The 19,576-nt window shown below is 45.7% G+C and overlaps 2 protein-coding genes across 6 annotated transcripts; both read right to left on the bottom strand.

Moving 5' to 3' along the window:
- Positions 1–60: 60 nt before the first annotated feature.
- Positions 61–6,064, bottom strand: TP53I3 (tumor protein p53 inducible protein 3). Of its 2 annotated transcripts, XM_029936337.1 has the most exons (6): positions 5,800–5,990; positions 5,352–5,503; positions 3,963–4,230; positions 2,553–2,765; positions 1,476–1,672; positions 61–421 (listed from the first exon to the last, which is right to left on the bottom strand). In XM_029936337.1, the coding sequence occupies exons 2-6, from the start codon at positions 5,487–5,489 to the stop codon at positions 239–241; spliced, it is 999 nt and encodes a 332-aa protein (XP_029792197.1). In that variant the 5' UTR covers positions 5,490–5,503; positions 5,800–5,990; the 3' UTR covers positions 61–238. The 2 variants fall into 2 exon arrangements, with proteins under 2 accessions (XP_029792197.1, XP_029792198.1); XM_029936338.1 differs by lacking the exons at positions 3,963–4,230; positions 5,352–5,503 and having other exon boundaries at positions 5,800–6,064.
- Positions 6,065–13,799: 7,735 nt separating this feature from the next.
- On the bottom strand, positions 13,800–19,572 carry PFN4 (profilin family member 4). 4 transcript variants are annotated; one of them, XM_029938218.1, is made up of 5 exons: positions 19,500–19,572; positions 18,470–18,598; positions 17,975–18,112; positions 16,820–16,925; positions 13,800–14,016 (listed from the first exon to the last, which is right to left on the bottom strand). In XM_029938218.1, exons 2-5 carry the CDS (start codon positions 18,584–18,586, stop codon positions 13,988–13,990), a joined length of 390 nt encoding a protein of 129 aa, XP_029794078.1. In that variant the 5' UTR covers positions 18,587–18,598; positions 19,500–19,572; the 3' UTR covers positions 13,800–13,987. The 4 variants fall into 4 exon arrangements, with proteins under 4 accessions (XP_029794078.1, XP_029794079.1, XP_029794076.1 ...); XM_029938219.1 differs by lacking the exon at positions 19,500–19,572 and adding an exon at positions 19,305–19,325; XM_029938216.1 differs by lacking the exon at positions 19,500–19,572 and adding an exon at positions 19,145–19,265.
- Between the last annotated feature and the right edge of the window lie 4 nt (positions 19,573–19,576).

The raw sequence follows: 19,576 nt of genomic DNA, 5'->3' as shown, positions 1-19,576 counted from the left end.
CCCCCCCCCCCCCCGGCGGCCTCAGTACGCGATCTGGGGCAGCCACAGTGAGATGGACGCTTTTTCGATCTTCTCTCTTTTTATTTCCCTCGATCAGCTTTATACGGGTCAGTTGACGAGGCTGGGGGAGGGCCAATGGGTTACAGGGCGGCCTGGAGTAGTACCCGATCTCCTTCCTGCGTACTGTGAACTTTGTCCAAGTTTGTCCTGAGAAGGCGGAGTACTGTCCCCTCTTCCTTCACTGCGGCAGTTCCAGGACGATTTTGCCCACGTTCTTGTTGCTCTCCATGTATTCGTGAGCCTCTTGGATTGCAGTCGCGGGGTAGACTCTGTCCAAAACCGGCAGTAGACGTTGTGGGCTCTCCGTGGAGAAGTGGGGCAGAATCTGTTTTGTGAAAGCCTCCACCAGCATTTGCTTGTACTTAAGATAAGGAAAAGGAGACCATCAGTCTAGACAGAGGCTTCTTTACCTTGCTACTCCCCATCCTGCTTATTTACTAGCCTTTGTGCTCTCTCTGAAACGTGTATACATCTGAAAATGCACACAGGGGTACCTAACTCCTTTACTACCAGCATGTGTGTGCGCCCCCAAATGTATAACCTCTCTTCTGTAGCAGATAAAGACTGAATCCTGGACTAAAATATTAGTGGCACAGACAACAGGACTGTTCTTAAAGGTTTAAAGCAGGAGTTGGGGCACAGACAGGACTTCTATAGGCTCAGTTCAAAAAGAATGTTTAAGCTCTGTTTAATGTTTAAGTTCACACCTAGGTGTGAAACCCTAGTTGGGAAACATTCCCAAATCTGGCACGTGCTAGAGTGCCACACAGAAGAGATTTCAGTAGGGGCGCCTGCGTGGCTCAGTCGGTTAAGGGTTAAGCATCTGGCTTCAGCTCAGGTCATGATCTCCTGTTTGTAGGTTTGAGCCTCGCATCAGGCTCTGTGCTGACAGCTCGGACTGAGCCTGGAGCCTGCTTTGGATTCTGTATCTTTCTCTCTCTCTTTCTGACCCTACCCTGCTTGTGGTCTCTGTCTCTCAAAAATAAATAAAAACCATAAAAAAAACCTTAAGAAAAAAGAAGAAAGAAAAGATTTCAGTAACATATAATCTGTTGAAGGTCCAGCCTTAACTAACCCTACTCACCTAAACGGCTTTATCACACCGAGAAGAGTTCTGCCTTTGAAGACAACAACTTGGAACTATCAGAAGTATTTCCTAATATTGTTAAATAATAATAATAAAGGTTAAATAATATGTGAAGTATTAGCTACCTTCTTTCCAAGACGTTGAGACTTCTATTGACCAATTTTAATTAGTTCTGTGAAAATGGTTACTTATTTATCCACAGCGGGGTAGGTTTCTACATCGGCACTCTAACAGAAGATGTGTCAGATCTAACTTTTTTGGAGTTATGTAAACAAATCACACTTTTTTGGGGGGCAATAATTAAATCATCTTTTCATTCATTATTCACCTTTTGGTCCCTTGATCTCAGCAGAGTGGTGATCAGACTTCCTCTTTTAAAAAGTAGCTTTGAAAATAGAGGTCCGTGGATGTCAGTTCCTCCCATCAGACCGTAGAGAACCCAGCGGCCGTCAGAAGCCAGGCAGTTGACGTTTTTCTCCCAGTAGGATCCGCCAATGCAGTCTAGAATAAGGTTGACTCCAGCACCTTTCCCATGAAACACAGATTTGTAATGCTAGTCAGACACAGAAAGCTTTGTGCAAAGTAAGATTCCATGGTATATTTGTGAATAGCTGGCTATAAGCACATGTGCACAATGTATACGTTAGAACTAGAAGCACTGCTCAAAGAAACATTGCTGTAGATTTTAGATAGCTGAAGTCTATCATACATTTGTGCTATAGTTCATCTTTTATGATTCCTGGCCACAGCAAGAGGGAAATGGGGCAATGCCGTGACCTGCTATCTCCCAGGATCCCTGTGTAAGTGTAGAACTTACTGGCACCCAAGCATGAATGAGAACAGAACAGGGGAAATCCACCCAGTCTACAGGGCAGGCTAGTTCACATCTAAATGATCAAGTGTCTGCACTGGGTTGTCTGAATCATTTTGCTGCTTTGGTTTCATCTCTCCTTTTTGACTCATGTGGAAAAATGGAAAAGGATGACCCCAAAATATACAGATTTGGCTTTCGAATACAGAGGCATAACCCATTTGGGGAGCTACCATCCTTCCCCTACTATGACCAGCACTAAACTGGTCTCTGCCCTACGCTTCTGTTAACTCATTCCAGAGTGACTTGAAAAAAGAGGTCCTGGATAATTCCAGGCCAACTCTTGGATTTATCCAGTTTCTAAAATGAGTCAGAATCATATCACTTAGAAGAATGCACACAGAAACATTTTAGTCCTAAATACTGTCTGCCTGTCTCCAGAGGTCAAACACCAGAGTACTAGAAAATGGCCAGGGCAGCTGTTGTGCCTTTAGCAGAGGCAAGACAGAGCCAGAGCACCGGCAGCCTGAACTGGCGAGGATTTTGTTTAATCATCTCTGAAATTCCTGTTGGGCTGCAGAAGCTATTGTTTACCTTTGGTGAATTTCAGTGTTGCTTCAGAAAAATCCTCTTCTCTGTAATTGAATCCAGCAGCTGCTCCAAGCTTCTCTGCCATCTGAAGTTTGTGCTGGGAGCCAGCTGTGACTAGAGGAATAGCTCCAGCCAGCCGGGCGAGTTGGATGGCAGCTGTGCCCACACCACTTGATCCTGCATGGATTAGCACAGAGTCTCCAGCCTGAACGTTTCCTGTGACACAAAGTACAGGAAACATTCTCCTTACTTTGCAAGTGTTACACATTCCCCACGCAGGCATATTCTACCACACGCGCCCGGCCCCAGGCCACCAATGCCAAATCTCTTGCTCTCTTAAGCGTTCTCGACAATTCTTTTTTGTTTTCCTGCCTCTTGTCAAAGTGGGAAACAGCTTTTGAAACAGCTCTTAGCAGCCACATCCACAATCTATATTTTACTCATGAAGTCATAATACTGAGGTGCACATCTCTGATATATACCTTAGTAAGAAGTAACCGCTACCCGCACCGTCACCACCTGAAGCCATTCCCTCTTTAGTCTGAAACTGGCCTCCATCTGGTCTCGGTGAGCCAGGCACCACGGACAACCCCAGGCTTCTCTTCCTGAAATGGAGCTTTCGTTATGTCACTTTCTCTTCAAAATGTAAGGTGGTTCTCAGTTAGCTTTTGCATCCAGTCCAGACCATGTGCCACTCAAGGCCACTACCTCCCAGTCCGAGTCTCCTCTGTCACAGATGATAATCATTGTGCTTCACTCTGAGTAGAGCAGCCGATCTCACCTTGACATGCTCTTACACCACCTTGTCCTGCCTTCTGTCCATCTCAACTTTACTCCCCCTTCAAGTCCTTCTCTTCCAGAGAGCTCTCTCTGGCCACCCTTACCCACATTAACTGTTCCCCTCTGGAGTCTATAATAGAGACAGGACCGCCTTCTGAATTCTATGGTTCTAGGTGCATGCCTGGTCTTCCCAGTTTCACTGAACTCCCTGATGGCAGGGACCAAGTCTCCTTGGGCTCCCTCTCATCAGTGGGATTGGGGAGGAAGAAAAGTTGGTTGGAGGGCCCCTTCTGCCACATTAGGCTCGCAGAGAGCAGCTTGGTAGGGCTCTGAGCAGCCGGGACTGCCGGCGGGCCTGCAAGATGAAGAAGCGCAAAGATCTTCTATCCATGCTTTCCCGGCCCACCTGCTAACCATGATCTTCAGCCGCCACACCAAGCCATTGCTAACAGGTTACGGGGACCTGATCCTACTGACAGTACATTAGGGTGCGGTGCTGGGGTTGGGTGTGACTCAGTGGCCTGGCGAAAGCTGCCTCTGAGGGCTGCTGGGTTTTGGGGTGGCTGAGTCATGAAGTAACTGAGCCACACTGTATGGAGTGAGCATGGGGGGGGGCGGGGGGGAGCTCCTCACCCAAGAGATGTAACAGCTGGAAGGCGGTAAGCCAGGCCTCTGGGATGGCTGCAGCCTGGGACAGGGTCAGTCCTGCTGGGATGGGCATGAGAAGCCCTTCAGGGACAGTAACATACTGCGCCTGTCCCCCCCCAGGCAGCAGAGCCATGGCTGTGTCCCCAATCTTCCAGTGCCCCTGGCAGGCGGGCCCCAGCGCTGCTATGTGTCCAGATGCTTCCAGTCCCAAAATGCTGCTGGCTCCTGGGGGTGGGGGATACTGGCCTTGTCTCTGCAGAAAAAGGGGTGCACTAAGTGGTGAGCATGATCAGAAATGTGTGTCACCATCCCTGGCCCTCTTCCATTAGCCCCTCTTTTTCTCAGAAAAATCAGGATAAAGTCAGGTTTTGCTAAGTCAGGACAGGAGACAGGAGGAGTAATTCAGATCCTATAGGTCACACAGTCAGTGGAAGTCAGAACTGGTTGGGTCCTTAGCTGTTTACTTCATCAAAACACCTTGTTTTACAAATAGAGAAACTGAGACTAGCACAGGGAAATGCCTTGTCCAAGAGCACAAAGCAAATCAGCAGAATGAGGAACAAAACTGTAGACTCCTTAAAGTTAGTTCTTCTATAGCAAGTGCCAGGCTTTGTACTCACTGCAAGCCTGAGAAGCCTGGGCCTGCAGGTTTCAGACCAGAGGGGCGGAACTAAGAGGGCACTAGAACCTTTTGAGGAGCTTTTTCAAAGTACCTATGCCTGGGTTGTGGTAATGTTTATTTTGGAAAAGTGCCCCACCTGATTCTGGCACACATTTCTCAATTATCCCAATCAATGTAGCTGGCTCCGTTTTGTGCTTCAAAGAGCAGAAAAAAGAAGATTCCTAGAGTACAGCCCCCTGCCAGCTCCAGGACCCTCAGAGCGGAACGAATGCAGAAATTTGGAGCCACACCAGACCTCAGTGTGAATTACAGCTGCCCTGATTACTAGTGTGACCTTGTGAGTATTGCTTAACCTGACTCTCCTCTTATCTGTATAATACAAATGGTAAACAGGGTTGCCTGAGGAGTAAATGAGACAGAACAGAGCCTAACACACACACACACACCCACCCAGCCCCAACAAATGGTAGTTCCCATCTCCTTAAATGGAAGCCTGAGCAGATAATGGATTAACACAGGGTAGATGCTGCTTTGCAAATATCCTTATATATTGTGTAAACAAAGGAGGCTAAATGGTTCCTTGTCTCAGAACCCCTAAACAAAGGACGCTAAATGTTCTTTGTGTTAGAACCCCCGCACACATTCTGCGAGGTATCACGAAGAGTGTTACTGGCCATGCCCTAGGTCATTCCTTTATCTGCCTGGTGAATGTTTCTCCAAGGCCCCGAAGCTCCTCCCGGACCAGTGGGTACCTGGAGTAAATCAGCCCGGTTCAGGGCGCTGGCCGCCACTTTCAGGAGGACTTCACCTTCTACTGGGCTGGGCTTGGCCACCTCCTTCAAGTAAAGGTTTTCTGGTCCTCCCGGCTTGTCAAAGTGCACAGCTAACATGTTCCCTGGGGTCTCTGTAGGAGCAAGGGAGGGAGCCCGACGTGCTTCGGAGAGCGCAGCGCCCAAGCCGACGCTGCAGCGCCCCCTGCCGGCCAGCGGCTTCCTTTTAAAAGAGGTCTGGAGGACTTCCGGCCCGCGCCGCGCCCCGCCCTCCTTCCCACTAGGGTCCCAGCTGCCCGCACACGGACACCCGGCAGAAGACACAGGTTAGGACTGGGTTACGCTGTCCCAGAAGGATGCAACGGAGGGGGAAGACACGCCAGAGCGTGAGGCAAGCTGCGCTCCCTCTGAGTTGGAATCCCCCACTCACCCGCCCGGGTGTGAGTTCCTGGACACTTCCTGCGGCCGGGCTCTCCGCTGCTCTGGGCGGCGCGGCGGGGTCCTGCGCTCGCTCGGGTCCCTGGAGCAGGAGAACCCCGGAGTCCGGCACTGTCTCGGCCGCGACCGCTAAGAACGGCTGGACTCTGGACAGCGCCAGGGGTGGGACTGACCTGGACCAACCCTCCTCTTCTTCTTTCCCCCTGCAAAGCTAGTGATAGCGAATCAGATTCTCTACCCATTTGAGCCTCGGAAACTAGTCTTTCTTCTGGTTGGCCGGAAATGCTGTTCTAGCCTTACTTCGAAAAGAGAAAACTTCTTCTCTCTAGGGAACTAGACTCCTGGACTGGAATCGGTCCATATTCCACCCAGGGTAGGCTTTTAACTCACTGACGCAGTGAGGCCATCATCTTGAGTATGGTGGGGCAAGCTGGGTGCTGCTGGGAGAACTGGAGAAAGGGGAAGGTAAAAGCCGTCCTGCGATCCTTACTACTTCTGCCCTTCCTCCCGGGGATGAGGGAGCCGCGCCTGGAAGATGCTGCCCAGGGAGGCAATTTTGACTGGTTAAAGCTACGAATAGGCTACATCAGGTTTCTCAAATTTGGTACTGTTGACATTTTGGACTAGATCATTCTTTTTTTTAATGTTTTATTTTTGAGAGAGGGAGACGGAGGACGAGTGGAGGAGGGGCAGAGAGAGAGGAAGACACAGAATCTGAAGCAGACTCCAGGCTCAGAGCTGTAAACACCGAGCCCTTATGCAGGACTGGAACTCAGGAACCTGAATTCCATTAGATCATGACCTGAGCCAAAGTCGGACACTTAACCTACCGAGCCACCCAGGCGCCCTTGGATTAGATAATTATTTTTGAAAGACTGCCTTGTGCATTGTGCAATGTTTAACAGCATCCCTGGACTCCACCCACTATCCAGCCATGACAATAAAAAATGCTTCCAGACATTCTCTGGGGGTAAAATTGCTCCTCATTGTCTGCCCCCCTCCGCGCCGCCCCCCCCCCCGCTGTTAAGCACTGGTTTTGAAGAATACACATGCTCTCTCTCTCTCTCTCTCTCTCAAAAACTTAGAAAAACATTTTTAAAATACCTGTCAGCCACTGTCTCTCCTCTTGCCATCTATATCAAATGGCCAAGAAATATATGAAAAACAGTAGTAAGTATATTACCGGATGTCAGAAAATACTATGATAATGATAACAATGAGAATATAGTATTTGTTTCTGGAGTGTTTGTTCTATGGAAGTAAGAAATGCCAATATGTAAGGACATATGTACAGAAATGTTTCTTGCAGCATTGATCATAGTGACAAAAAGTAGAAACAAAGTAAGTCCTATTACTAGGGGAATGGCTGGATAAATGATACCATACATCCATTTGAAAAATGCCTTAGAGCTGTAGCAGTTGACATAGAGGGATTTATGTGAAATATTTAACGAGAATGATATTTTGGTAAAACAATGTCAAATGTCCGTATGTGCATAAACATGGCTATCCACACCTACTTATATGATCATATGAGCATGAAAAAAGATATAGCATCTTTTTATAGAGAGTTATTTTTATATATAAGTTATTTTGAGTTCTCTGGGAGAGAGTGCTGTCATGGGAGGTAGGGAACAAAATAAAAAAGGAAAAGAACTTTTAAGCACTTTATATGTAGAACTATGTGAAAGAAATGAAACATTTAAAATTTTTAAAAATTGAGGTAGAATGCTACACTCATAGTCTCAACCATATCTTCCTGTAACCACAACCCAAAGTACTGTATGTATTTCCCTCGCACACTGACTTTGAGCTTGACCATGTGACTTGCCTTAGCCAAGGAAATAATGCAGGAGCTTACATGTTGAACTTGCCCTCTCTTGCTACTGAGAACTTTTTCGCCATCTTGTGGAGAATGTTCTCTACCAGAGAATGAGACTTCATGGAATAGAAACAAGCTGTTTCAATTGAGGTTCCCTGGACCAATAGGCCTAGATGGTCTGTCAGCTTACTGAAGCCAGTGTCCCCTGGTGAGGTCAGCAGAACTGCCTGGCTTCCCCCAGAGCAAATGATTGCCATGTTTTGAGCGGCCCTATGGAGAACTCTTATGTCAAAGAAGTGATGTCTCTGGCTAACACTTAAAGTTCCGAGGCCTGCCAGCAACCACAGGAGTGAGCCTGGAAGCAGAGCACGCCCCAGTCCAGCCTAAAGATGGCTCCAGCTCTGGCTGACACCTGGGTTGCAGCCTTCCGAGACCCTAAGACCCTGAGCTGGAGGACTCAGCTAAATTGCTCGCAGGTTCCTGACCCATAGAAACTGTGAGATAATAAATGTTTGCTGTTTTAAGCCACTAAGTTTGGGGGCAACTTGTAATGCAACAGTAGGTAACTGGTACAAGAGAGAAAAGAGGAGGAAAAGATTATGGAAGAAGAGTAGGTAGACCCGAGACAAGGGTTGAGCTGGGGAGTAGGGATCAGTTTGGCCTTTCCTCCAAATGCACAGGCCCCTGCAGAAACGTGCATATCCGTACCCTGCAGGGCCTTCAGCCCCTTCTCAGAGAAGTCCTCCTTATCATCAAACCCTGCTGTGGCACCCAGCCTCCAGGCCATCTCAATGTTCTCCTTGGGGTTCGTGGTCGCCAGGGGATGGCTCCTAACAGTCTGGCCCACTGAATGGCAGCTGTGCCCACATCCCCAGTGCCGGGCGGGATGAGCAGTGTCAGCTCCTTTTGTAGCTTCCTGTGGCAGCAATCCAGGTGAGAAGATGGTGAGCCAGCAAAGGCACAGGGGAGGGGGGTTGTAGGCTTGGCTTTGGGAAGATAAACCATCTAGTGCCTTGAGGGTGTGATGAGAGACAAGCCAAGGTCAGGTGGGGCCTGGGTCATAGAAGGCACCAAGGGTGAGGAGCCCTCCAGAGTTCTGGAGCTCAGGGAGCCTTGATCAGCACTGGGTTCATACAAAACCAGTCCAGCAGGCAAGGAGAGGGTGGAGGACTGTTCTGAAGGGGCCTCCTGGGGCACCTGGCTGGCTCAGTCAGTTAAGCATCTGACTCTTGGTTTCAGCTCAGGTCATGATTTGTGAGTTTGAGCCCCACACTGGGCTCTGTGCTGACAGTGTGGAGCCTGCTTGGGATTCTCTCTCTCAAAATAAATAAACTTAAAATTAAAAAAAAAGAGGGGGTCTCCTGAGCTAAGAGTCAAGGGAGCTCCTGGGACAGACAGTTCCCCTGGAGAGTGAGGGAGTGAGGAAGGGAGGGAGAGAGAGAGAGAGGAGAGAAGACGAGTGGGGGAGGAGCAGAGAAAGAGGAGGGAGAAGGTCTTAAGCAGTCTCCACACCCAGGACCCAGTGAAGAACTATCCCAGGGCTCGATCTCACTACCATGAGATCATGACCTGAGATGAAATTAAGAGTCAAATGCTTAACCAACTGAACCACCTAGGCACCCCAATATTTAAAATATTTAATCTTCAATAGTGCAAAAGGTATGATTTCTGGTCATAACTAACATTTTAAAACCCCTATCAGGCTTTTACTTATTTATTTTTTTAAAGCTTATTTATTTATTTTGAGAGAGAGAGAGCACGTAGGCAGGGGAGAGGCAGAGAGAGAAGGAAAGAGAGAATCCCAAGCAGGCTCCGCTCTGTCAGCACAGAGTCTGACACAGGGCTCAAGCTCATGAACTGTGAGATCATGACCTGAGCTGAAGCCAAGAGTTGGATGCTTAACTAACTGAGCCACCCAGGGGCTCCACTCATATCAGGCTTTTAAATGTGTCAAGTAGCAGGGCGCCTGGATGGCTCAGTCAGTTAAGCATCCCACTTTGTCTCAGGTCATGATCTCAAGGTTCGTGGGTTCGAGCCCTGCGACAGGGCTCTGTGCTGACAGCTAGCTCAGATCCTGGAGTCTGTCTTCAGATTCTGTGTCTCTCTCTCTGACCCTCCCCTGCTCCCACTGTCTCTCTCTGTCTCTCTAAAAACATAAAGAAAAAATAAATGTGTCAAGTAGAATCCAGATTTCAGAGCAATTTGGTATTTATGATCATCCACTACAAATACCCCAAACAGATCTTTAATGGTTAGAAGTTTTAAAATGCCGTTTTTCTTCTCGTACTCATATTTACCTCCTACTTTTCTCATAGAATCATCTACTGCTGTATTTCCTGCTTTATTGATCATTCTTATCTGCAAGAAAGTGTGTACAAAAACTGACATTAATTTAAAAAGTTATTTCCTGTGACCATAGGGCTGTGTTACATTTCTTCTGGAATTTATTATCATTACAGTGTTATTAGTTCACAATTGATCAAAACATTGTTTTGAATTTTTATATTATTGTAAGTATTATTTTAAATATTAATAGTTATCAAATATGAGAAGTAAAATTTTATTGGAAAGGTGTCTCTTAATGACCACTGGTGGGGTTGAATTTTTCTAAGTAATTATTATGTCTGTGGATGAATATTACTCATTCCTGGAATGAGACTGGGATCAACATAAATTCTCTTCCTATTTTTCATTTTTATAGACAAGCTCTGAGGAATCTAATTTGCATAAATTAGATGGGAAAGAGAAATTTCATTATAGAAATGTCAGCCAATTCTCTGAATACCTCTGAGTTATATGATTAAAAACTATATAATGATCTATCATCAAAAATTATTTTCAATGATCTATTAGCTGGCAACTTAATTAGGTCTTTCTTCAATTTTGTTGAAAGCAAAGACTTGGAAACCAATCAACCTGTAAAGGATTTGTTATCCACACCTAAGTGTTGTTCAGGTTCGTAGCTTCTGGGATTATACAAACACAAAGCTTTGTGAAGATGTATCAAATGATTATTAATTATATCTGCTATTTTTTTCACTTAGAGGCACTTTTTTAAAAGTTTATTTATTTTGAGAGAGAGAGAGAAGGGGCAAGTGGCGGAGGGAGAGGCAGACAAAGAGAATCCCCAAGCAGGCTCCAAGAGCTTGAATCCCTGAAGCCCTGAACTGTGAGATCATGACCTGAGCTGGTAACCAAGGAGCCACCCAGGTGCCCAAGACACCTTGTTTAAATTGATACAGTCACAAAGGATTTGGAAAGTAAAAATGTTAATTTCAATACACTTTTGCAAAGACAATTTTTAAAAATCAAATCCTTCTACCTTATCACATACTTCAAATACATTTTCATTAACATCTTGAAGCTGCAGACTTAATTATGAAAAACATCTGTGACATTCTTATTGGCAAAGCCAACCTCATCGTTAATCAGCCAAATAAAATTACTTGCTATCAGAGAAGATTTCTCATTTTTCAATTCAAGTAATCATGTTAATACATGTCCTATGATAATCATCTTAATTCTGAATTTTAAGAAATATAGGGGTGTCTGGATGCCTCAGTCGATTAAGCATCTGACTCTTGATTTCTGCTCAGATCATGATCTCATCCCCTCCTAGAATTCTCTCCCTCTCTCTCTGCCTCTCCCTCCTTCCTCTCTCAAAATAAACATTAAAAAAAGAAATATAGTTAAGACATAAAGCCTTCCTCTCAGAACAATTACGACACAAAGATTTTCACTATTTCTCAGTAATGCTCTTTTTACTTTATTCTCATGGATCTCTCCACATGGGATGTATTTTTTGACAATGGAGGATGGATTTGAAAATGTCAAAAAATATTTAGAATTCTCCTTTCCTCTGGAATACTTCAGTTTTTGCCCTCCAAGCCAAGCATCATGGCAAGACTGGGGCTGGATGAGAGGGTAGCTTCCTTTTGTGTCTGGGGGGAAGGGTGCTTGGGTCCTGGGGGAGGGTGCTTGCGTCCGGGGGAGTGGGTGCTTGGGGAGGGGACGTGGGAAGCCAGCGCTGACACGACTCCTCAACCACAGCAGTTTTAGGCAAGTACATATGGAAGTTGAGGATCTGGAAGAAAATTAATCACTTACATCCATTCATGCCTGTGTGCCCGTTCTAAAGTCTTTGTGGATCACTAGGACACAAATATCTTTAGTTTGGAGACCCCTGGGCCAGAGGTCATCTGGCCCAGGACACCTCTGCAGGTGCTGTGCGGTGACACCAAAGGGTCACTTTTGTGGGTCCCTCTGAATAGCTGGAACTTTATAATGAGGATTATAGGGAGTAACGGGACAGATCTGATAGGATGGCTCCAGACAGCGAGGCATTTGCCTTGAGGTGGTTTACAAAAAGGGCCCCACAAGGCACCTAGCAGGGCAGTGAGTAAGTGTCTAGGAAAGGCTGGCTGACCAGCTGGTGAACATGCAAGAGGCTTCTAGCACTTTAGAGATCACCACAGCCAAGGGTCAGACCTTCTGCCTTGCCCAGCTGGACAGCGTGTGGAGAGTGGGTGGATAATGCACACCACTAGGTTATACAATCCAGGAGTCAATGTGCTGACTTACAAGGAGAAATCATTGGCATGAGGACTGACACCAAAATTTATAGGTAGATCTACATGGGAAGCCCCAGGCAGCATGTTTTCGGAATTCAGAAAACTCCCTCGCTGCTGGATAATGTCAAGGACTGCGAAACATCTAAGACCTGATGCCAGTGGTGTAAGATGTTCCCTCCTCAGGGGCACCTGAAGGGTGTGCCAGCCAGTTGGCCTGGAGCTGCTGTTAGGGGAAAGAAAGAGGCATCATGCCCAGAAACGGACAGGATGGAATACTGAATTTTCAAAATAGGTTCTATAACGTCCCAACAAGAGGAGATGAACCCTTTCTGGAAATGGTTGCATTCATTGGCCATACTCCATTGTGTGGGCCAGGAGGAAGTAAGGGAGACAGAGTCAAGAATCTTCTTGAGTTGATTAAAAAAGTTTTTTTGAGTTGATTTTTTAAGTATTTTTAATTTTTATTAAAAATTTTTTAAATGTTTTATTTATTTTTGAAAGAGAGAGAGACAGTGTGAGCAGGGGAGGGTCAGAGAGAGAGATACAGGATGCAAAGACAGGTTCCAGGCTCTGAGCTAGCTGTCAGCACAGAGCCTGACACGGGGCTTGAACCCACAAACCGCAAGATCATGACCTGAGCCAAAGTCGGATGCTTACCGACTGAGCCACCCAGGCACCCCTAAATATTTTTATTTTTGGCAGAGAGAGAGAGAGAGAGAGAGAGAGAGAGAGAGAGAGAGAGGCAGAAAAAGAGAGAGGGAGACATAGAATCTAAAGCAGGCTCCAGGCTCCAAGCTGTCAGCACAGACAGAGCCCCATGTGGGGCTTGAACCCATGACCTATGGGATCATGACCTGAGCCAAAGTCAGATGCTTAACCAACTAAGCCACCCACATGCCCTTGAGTTAATTTTTGAAAGGCTATTTCCAATGTTCAACAAAATCAGATGTCCACAGATGGTGGGGAGTGTGGAATGCCCATCAAATACTTTGACTATGGCCCAAAGGGTGGCCTTTCTGTTGCCCTTTTCCCCAAGTCCCCTACAGGGACAGATGGCTGACACACATGTGGTGAGCAGCTTTACAGGATGGCAACACTGAATTTGGGGAACTTACCTTTTCTTTTTTTTAATGTTTTATTTATTTTTGAGAGACAGAGACTGTATGAGCAGGGGAGAGTCAGAGAGAGAGGAGATACAGAATCTGAAGCAGGCTCCAGGCTCTGAGCTGTCAGCACAGAGCCCGAAGTGGGGCTCGAATCCATGAACCGTGAGATCATGACCTGAGCTGAAGCCAGATCTCAACTGACTGAGCCACCCAGGTGTCCTGGAACTTACGTTTTTTATAGCAAGCAGTAAGAAAGCTCACTCTTTGTTCTGAAGGGAGACATTACTTCATTTTTCGAGATTACTTCCTGGAACATAACCCTGAGAACTGCCCCGGATAAAGAGTGGTTAGGGCCTTGCACTCTTGTCATACCCAGCAGGATGTGTGGGAGTCCCGGAGACTCATAGAGGAGTCCCTCAACAGATACGCCCTGTGCGGCTACAAGTGTCCTCCCACTCATGCCAACGACCAACACTTCAAAAAATCAAACAGGTAAAGCTTATCAAAGAATTCCAATTAAAGAAGAGGATCTCTTGAAATAAGAAAAATCGCTCCCTTAAACCATTCTTCCTTTTCAGTATCTTTTTCCTAGTGTTTTTCAACTACAGACTAAGTCGTTGCTTTTTCTTTAGAATCGATTTCCTAAAATAACAAAAGCTGTCTTTCATAGTCCTTGATGACTTAGTTTCCCTTTCTTCTTAGATAGTCTCCTGAAAGAAAACAGAACATGGTTGTTACTGTGAGCAGCAAATTATCACTGCAGTATGATTCATTCCTTTACTTATTCCACGGACATTAGGAGTGATGACCATGTGCCAGGTGCTGGAGATACAAGGACAACCGGATAGTTAATACCCGGTCCCTGCTCTCAAAGAAATGGATATCTCCTAGAATCTTCCATAATAAAACATTTGTAAATAGTCATGATTCTTTATTTCCCACATTCTTTATTTTCTGTAATGATCATGTATAATTTTTTTGATAGAGAAAATATAATTAAATGAAAGACAAGTGAAGGAAACAGAAGCAATGAGATCAGTAACTGGCTCCTGAGTAGGTCTCCACCTCCATCATCCTTCATGAGAATCCAACCACTTCCAAGATAGCCCATCCCTTCCTAGAGCAGGAGGATTTTAATGTGGGGTGTTTTTTTTCCCTGAGACAGAGCGAGCAAGTAGGGGAGGAGCAGAGAGAGGGAGACACAGAATCTGAAGCAGGCTCCAGGCTCCAAGCTGTCAGCACAGAGCCTCATGCGGGGTTTTTGAACTCATAAACCATGAGATCATGACCTGAGCCAAAGCCGGTCGCTTAACTGACTGAGCCACGCAGGGGCCCCCGAGAAGTAGGATTTTAGTAGCATCATGTCGGCTATCTCCTTCTAACCAGTACAGATTCGCTGGAGTCTTTTGTGGTTCTAAACAAGAACTTCAGCCTTTACTCCCAGCCACAGAAGCTACTTTGCAGAGCTGAGGCAACTTGCGCGGTCTCCACAGGAGAGCTGGGGCATTAGTTGATAAGACAGAATCTGGCCTCTTGACAGCCTAATTGCCCCTTTTCCTAGCCTCATTTTTGGGTACCTTTAATTAGATAATTAACCCAAATCTACATGTCTCTGTTCTGTCTTCCTGCACCAATTCTAGTCTACCGAAATTGAACCTCCCTCAAATTTTTCACACTTGCCCAGAAAAGGACCTTGGTGGTTGTGATTGCCTGTTCCTCCTGCGTTGGCGGTCACTCCTTCTGTTAGGTGCTTCCAAAGTTGTGTCTTGTCCAGGCTCAGTCCTGTTTACTCTTAGAATACCTCATTGCCAGCTGCGTAGCATGGTTTATGATACTCCATGCCAGGGAACTAGTTATGACAACTGGGAAGTTCTGTGCCTACATACGTGTGTGTGTGTGTGTGTGTGTGTGTGTGTGTGTGTGTGTGTGTGTGTTTCTGTGATAGTACTTAATTTCTCAATTAATTTTTAAGATTCATTTCTCTGGAGCCTTCCCTGATTCTGCTAGTCAGAGGTCATTCATTTATTTGGTCATCAAACGTATTAATTACCTACTCAACACTAGAGGCTGTTTACAGTACTGGAGATAGGAGACTAAGACACAATTCTTATCTTCTAGGGGCTCACAATCTAGGTAAAGGAAGAGCTCTGATGGAGTAATAATAAAGGTATGCATAAAATGCATAGCATAGTGGACAGAAGCCCAAGAAGTGACTTGCGTCTCCAGTGATGATTAGGAATTTGACAACTGGATGTGAAGGGGCAGGGACAGAAAGGGACAGATAGGACAGCATGTATAGAGGCCTGGGAGGTAGAGACTATGTCTGCCTACAGTTTTGATTTCCTTGTTTATTTGGGTCGAAGAACACAAATAATGATCCACAGTGGTGGATCATCACTGAATATGTGTTGAAAGAATGACAGAATGGCTGCTTTCCTCACTAGTAGAAGTGGAGGCTTCTACTGTCTCAAAGGAGTGTTCAGGCAACCGCCCAAAAATTTTTTTAGGAATTTAGGTTTACATTTAAAAATCTGAACACCAACATAATTTATCATTCATTAAGCTCAACTCTCATAATTTCCCAGCTAGTTCTACATTATATCTTCATTCAAAAACATAAAGACACAAAAGAGGAATGCAGTAGACACCAAAAGGTAGCTGCCTGGCTCAGTAATTTTTCTGTACAAGGCTCCTTTACAAAGGGTGGCCCACACCAGTTAACATTTCTCATTTTTCTCCCCTGCTGCCTTCCTCACCCCTAGCCCCCAACAGCTAACTGATAAATGGGTAAACCACATGACCCAAGACTTGTCAAATCAGGGTCCTAAAAGAAATTAAGAGGCAGTATGTGAGGCTTGGCCATGATACCAGCCACGGAAGGCTTTGCAATAGGACAGAACGAAGCTGACACTCTTAGATTAGAGGGGTGCCTGGGTGGCTTAGTCTGTTGAGCATCTGACTCTTGATTTTGGCTCAGGTCATGATCCCAGGGTTGCAGGATTGAGCCTGCTTAAGATTTCTCTCTCTCTCTCTCTCTCTCTCCCCCCTTCTATTCCTCTATCCCTCTCCCCTACTTGTGCTCACTTTCCTACTCTCTTGAAAGAGAAAGAAAGAAAGAAGGAAAGAAGGAAGGAAGGAAGGAAGGAAGGAAGGAAGGAAGGAAGGAAGGAAGGAAGGAAGGGAGGAAGGAGAAAGAGAAAGAAAGAAAAGGAAAGAAAGAAAGGAAGGAAGGAAGGAAGGAAGGAAGGAAGGAAGGAAGGAAGAAAGAAAAAGAAAGAAAGAAAGAAAGAAAGAAAGAAAGAAAGAAAGAAAGAAAGAAAGAAAGAAAGAAAAGAAACAGACTAGAGAAGCATTCTAGCAGCATTCCTGTCCCTGGAGTCCATTTTTCCTGTGGTTCAGCTGCATTAACCCCAGTACTCTTCCAATAAGTTCTCCCTTGAATTGGCTCTCAGTTACTGGCAGTCAGAAGACCTCACTACCATAGGGAACGAAGACAGGCATAGAGAAACTTACCCAGCTTCTCCGTGGCTTCCACACAAACACTAGGATACATGCCTTCAGTGTAAGTTGCCACCAGAAGATACAGATGGGTCTTCACAACAACCACACCAGTGTTTTCCTGGAGAAGAGAAAAGCAGAATGCCCTTCTTTTGGTTCTCGTCACAGGACTAGCAGTTACACTCCAGCCACATTTTTGGGCATTTCTTTACTTCCATACACTCATATATCTGTTTTTGGACTCTTCACTCTTTTCCACTAATTTGGTTGTCTTTTCTCAAAAAATTTCAGACTTATAATAACAGCATGTGTATTTTGAAAAAGTTCCCCAACTGATTGTAATCTACCCCTATCTCAATGAGAATAAATGATATAATGAAAATACATTTTGGAATTAGACAGCTTTAGGCTTGAATCCTGCCACTCCATTTTCCGCTGCATGACTAAGGAAGAATTATTATTTAACTTGTAAAATCTCAGTTTTGTCACCTGTAAAATGAGGCTACTTTATAAGGCAGATGAAGTATGCTTACGCCATAATATAGGGCATCCAATAAATGTGAATTTCACCTCCTTGTTTGCTTACAGGCAACAGAGAGCCGAGAGGTTTTAAGCACAAAACTGCTATCTTTTTTTTTTTTTTTTTTTTTTTTTTTTTTTTTTTAAGAAAGAGGATGTAGAGTATGGAGTTGTAGAAAGAGGGACTTCAGGCAGGGTTCAGTTGATAGATTCTGGACTGAATATTTCTCAGCTAGGCTCTCTGTTCATACTTTCTTTTGCATATGCCTTCCCGGCATTGGACTGCTGTCTCAGACATTGCTACCGCAATAACGGGCTTATTTTGTTTTATAAATGGGATCCGGGGGACAGAGCAAATTAGAGTCAAATTCTTTTTTTTAAATTTTTAAAAAATTCATTATTGAGAGAGAGAGATAGCGTGAGCAGGGGAGGGTCAGAGAGAGAGGGAGACACAGAATCCAAAGCAGGCTCCAGGTTCTGAGCTAGCCATCAGCACAGAGCCTGACGCAGGGCTCGAACGCACGAACTGTGAGATCATGACCTGAGTTGTAGCCCACCGTTTAACCAACTGAGCCACCCACGCACCCCTGGAGTCAAATTCTTAAGGTTTTTTTTTTTTTGCCTAGCTGTCTTCAAATCTGGAACACTCACATTCTTAGCATAAAGAGAATAGTCATCTGCCCGGACACATTTGTAGTCCTTTTCCTTGAAATACAGTCCTTCTCTTCTGGTTTGCAAAGGGTTCTTGGCGAATCCATTCACAAGAGTTCGGACATCACTGGGCATTACCTGCAGAAGTTAGACTAGGAGTGGGCAAACTATGGCAGGCTGGCCAAATTTGGCCCACTACCTGTTTCTATAGGCCTGCAAGGTAAGAATCCCCTCCCCCATTTTTAAGCATTGGAAAAAACAAGTAGTATAATATTTTGGGATATGTAAAAATTACAAGAATTTCAAACTTGTCTTCATAAATATTTATTGGGACATAGTCACATCCGTTTTTTAATGTACCGTTTGTTTTCCCATTAAAACTGCATAGTAGTGTAGTTGTGACATGAGCCATATAGCCCAGAAACCGAAAATGTTTACTATGGCTCTTTACAGAAAGAGTTTGTAATACTTATGCCCAAACTGGCTTTTTCTTACACTAAATCCTGGTGATGCTACACTCAAGCTTCGCTCCTGGAGTTTGATGAGGGCTGCACCGTCCACATGCTTTGTTCCCAGGAGGGCATCTAACAGTAAGTTCTGCAAATGGCTCATGCTCCCTCAGCTCTGAAAAAGGGAACCTCAGTTGATAGGATTCACCCTGTGAATACAAACCTCCCTAAAACCCTTTGGACAGGTGTCAGCGTGAAAACTGTAGTCCGTTATCTAATATCCACCAATACACGAAGAGGAAAATAGAATAATAGAAAATCACAGTTCGCACAGCAGGTTATTAAATGAGCTTAGAAAATCACTGCTCATAATTTTCTAGTTATGTCGGTGGTTCGCATCGGAATCCCCTGAGATCATAAACCCCAAACCGAACACCTGCGGGATGCACGGCCACCGATCTAAGCAAGGCTGAATGAGATCAGCTGGTCCTGAGTCCTCACATTCTCTCACCGCTCGCTGACCATCATCAGCGCCAACTGGAGACACTGATTCAGGGGACTAAATAAACATTTAACGCATTTAAAGCGACATTTCCCGTCCTCCTAAGGACAACCTCCACAAACTCTCGTCCTACTAAGGGATAATACTGAGGGCAGGCGCCCCTTCTCGGCCACTCCTGGGGTGTTTCCTGAAGTGGGACTAGAGGCCAGGGAGGACTACCGTCTAGTGCTGTTGGCTGGGAGACGCACAGATGGCTTAAAAGGGCGCAGTGAGCCGGGCGGAGGCGGAAGGAACTAGGCACTCAAGAAAAGCCCTGTCCCGGGGCGCCTGGGTGACTCAGTAGGTTAAGCCTCCGACTTCGGCTCAGGTCAGGTCTCACATTCGTGGTTCGAGCCCCGCGTCAGGCCCCGCGTCAGGCTCTGTGCTGACGGCTAGCTCAAAGCCTGGAGCCTGCTTCCAGTTCTGTGTCTCCTTCTCTCTCTCACCCTCCCCCTCTCATGCTCTGTCTCCGGTATCAAAAATTAATAAAACATAAAAAAAAAGCCCTCTCCCAAGGGCCGGCGTGAGCAACCACCTCTGGTCAACGGACGCGGGGGGGAGGGCGGGGCGGAAAAGCAACGTGTCTAGCTATTGGTTGCAACAGCTGCTCGT

The sequence above is a fragment of the Suricata suricatta genome, chromosome 4 (assembly GCF_006229205.1).
Source record: "Suricata suricatta isolate VVHF042 chromosome 4, meerkat_22Aug2017_6uvM2_HiC, whole genome shotgun sequence".
NCBI classification, from domain to species: domain Eukaryota; kingdom Metazoa; phylum Chordata; class Mammalia; order Carnivora; family Herpestidae; genus Suricata; species Suricata suricatta.
This window is presented reverse-complemented; position numbering and strand designations above follow the sequence as displayed.

What these genes read in the sequence shown, in the direction of transcription:
- TP53I3 (XM_029936337.1), bottom strand. Translation starts at nt 5,489, where the DNA reads ATGTTAGCTGTGCACTTTGACAAGCCGGGAGGACCAGAAAACCTTTAC. An exon ending in ACCGGGCTGATTTACTCCAG is followed by an intron (nt 4,231 to 5,351) that starts GTACCCACTGGT and finishes CTTTTTCTGCAG; the next exon opens with AGACAAGGCCAGTATCCCCC. An exon ending in TGAGATCAAGGGACCAAAAG is followed by an intron (nt 422 to 1,475) that starts GTGAATAATGAA and finishes CCTTATCTTAAG; the next exon opens with TACAAGCAAATGCTGGTGGA.
- PFN4 (XM_029938218.1), bottom strand. Translation starts at nt 18,586, where the DNA reads ATGAGCCATTTGCAGAACTTACTGTTAGATGCCCTCCTGGGAACAAAG. An exon ending in TAGCATCACCAGGATTTAGT is followed by an intron (nt 18,113 to 18,469) that starts GTAAGAAAAAGC and finishes TAACTTCTGCAG; the next exon opens with GTAATGCCCAGTGATGTCCG. An exon ending in ATTCTCTTTATGCTAAGAAT is followed by an intron (nt 16,926 to 17,974) that starts GTGAGTGTTCCA and finishes TCTCTTCTCCAG; the next exon opens with GAAAACACTGGTGTGGTTGT.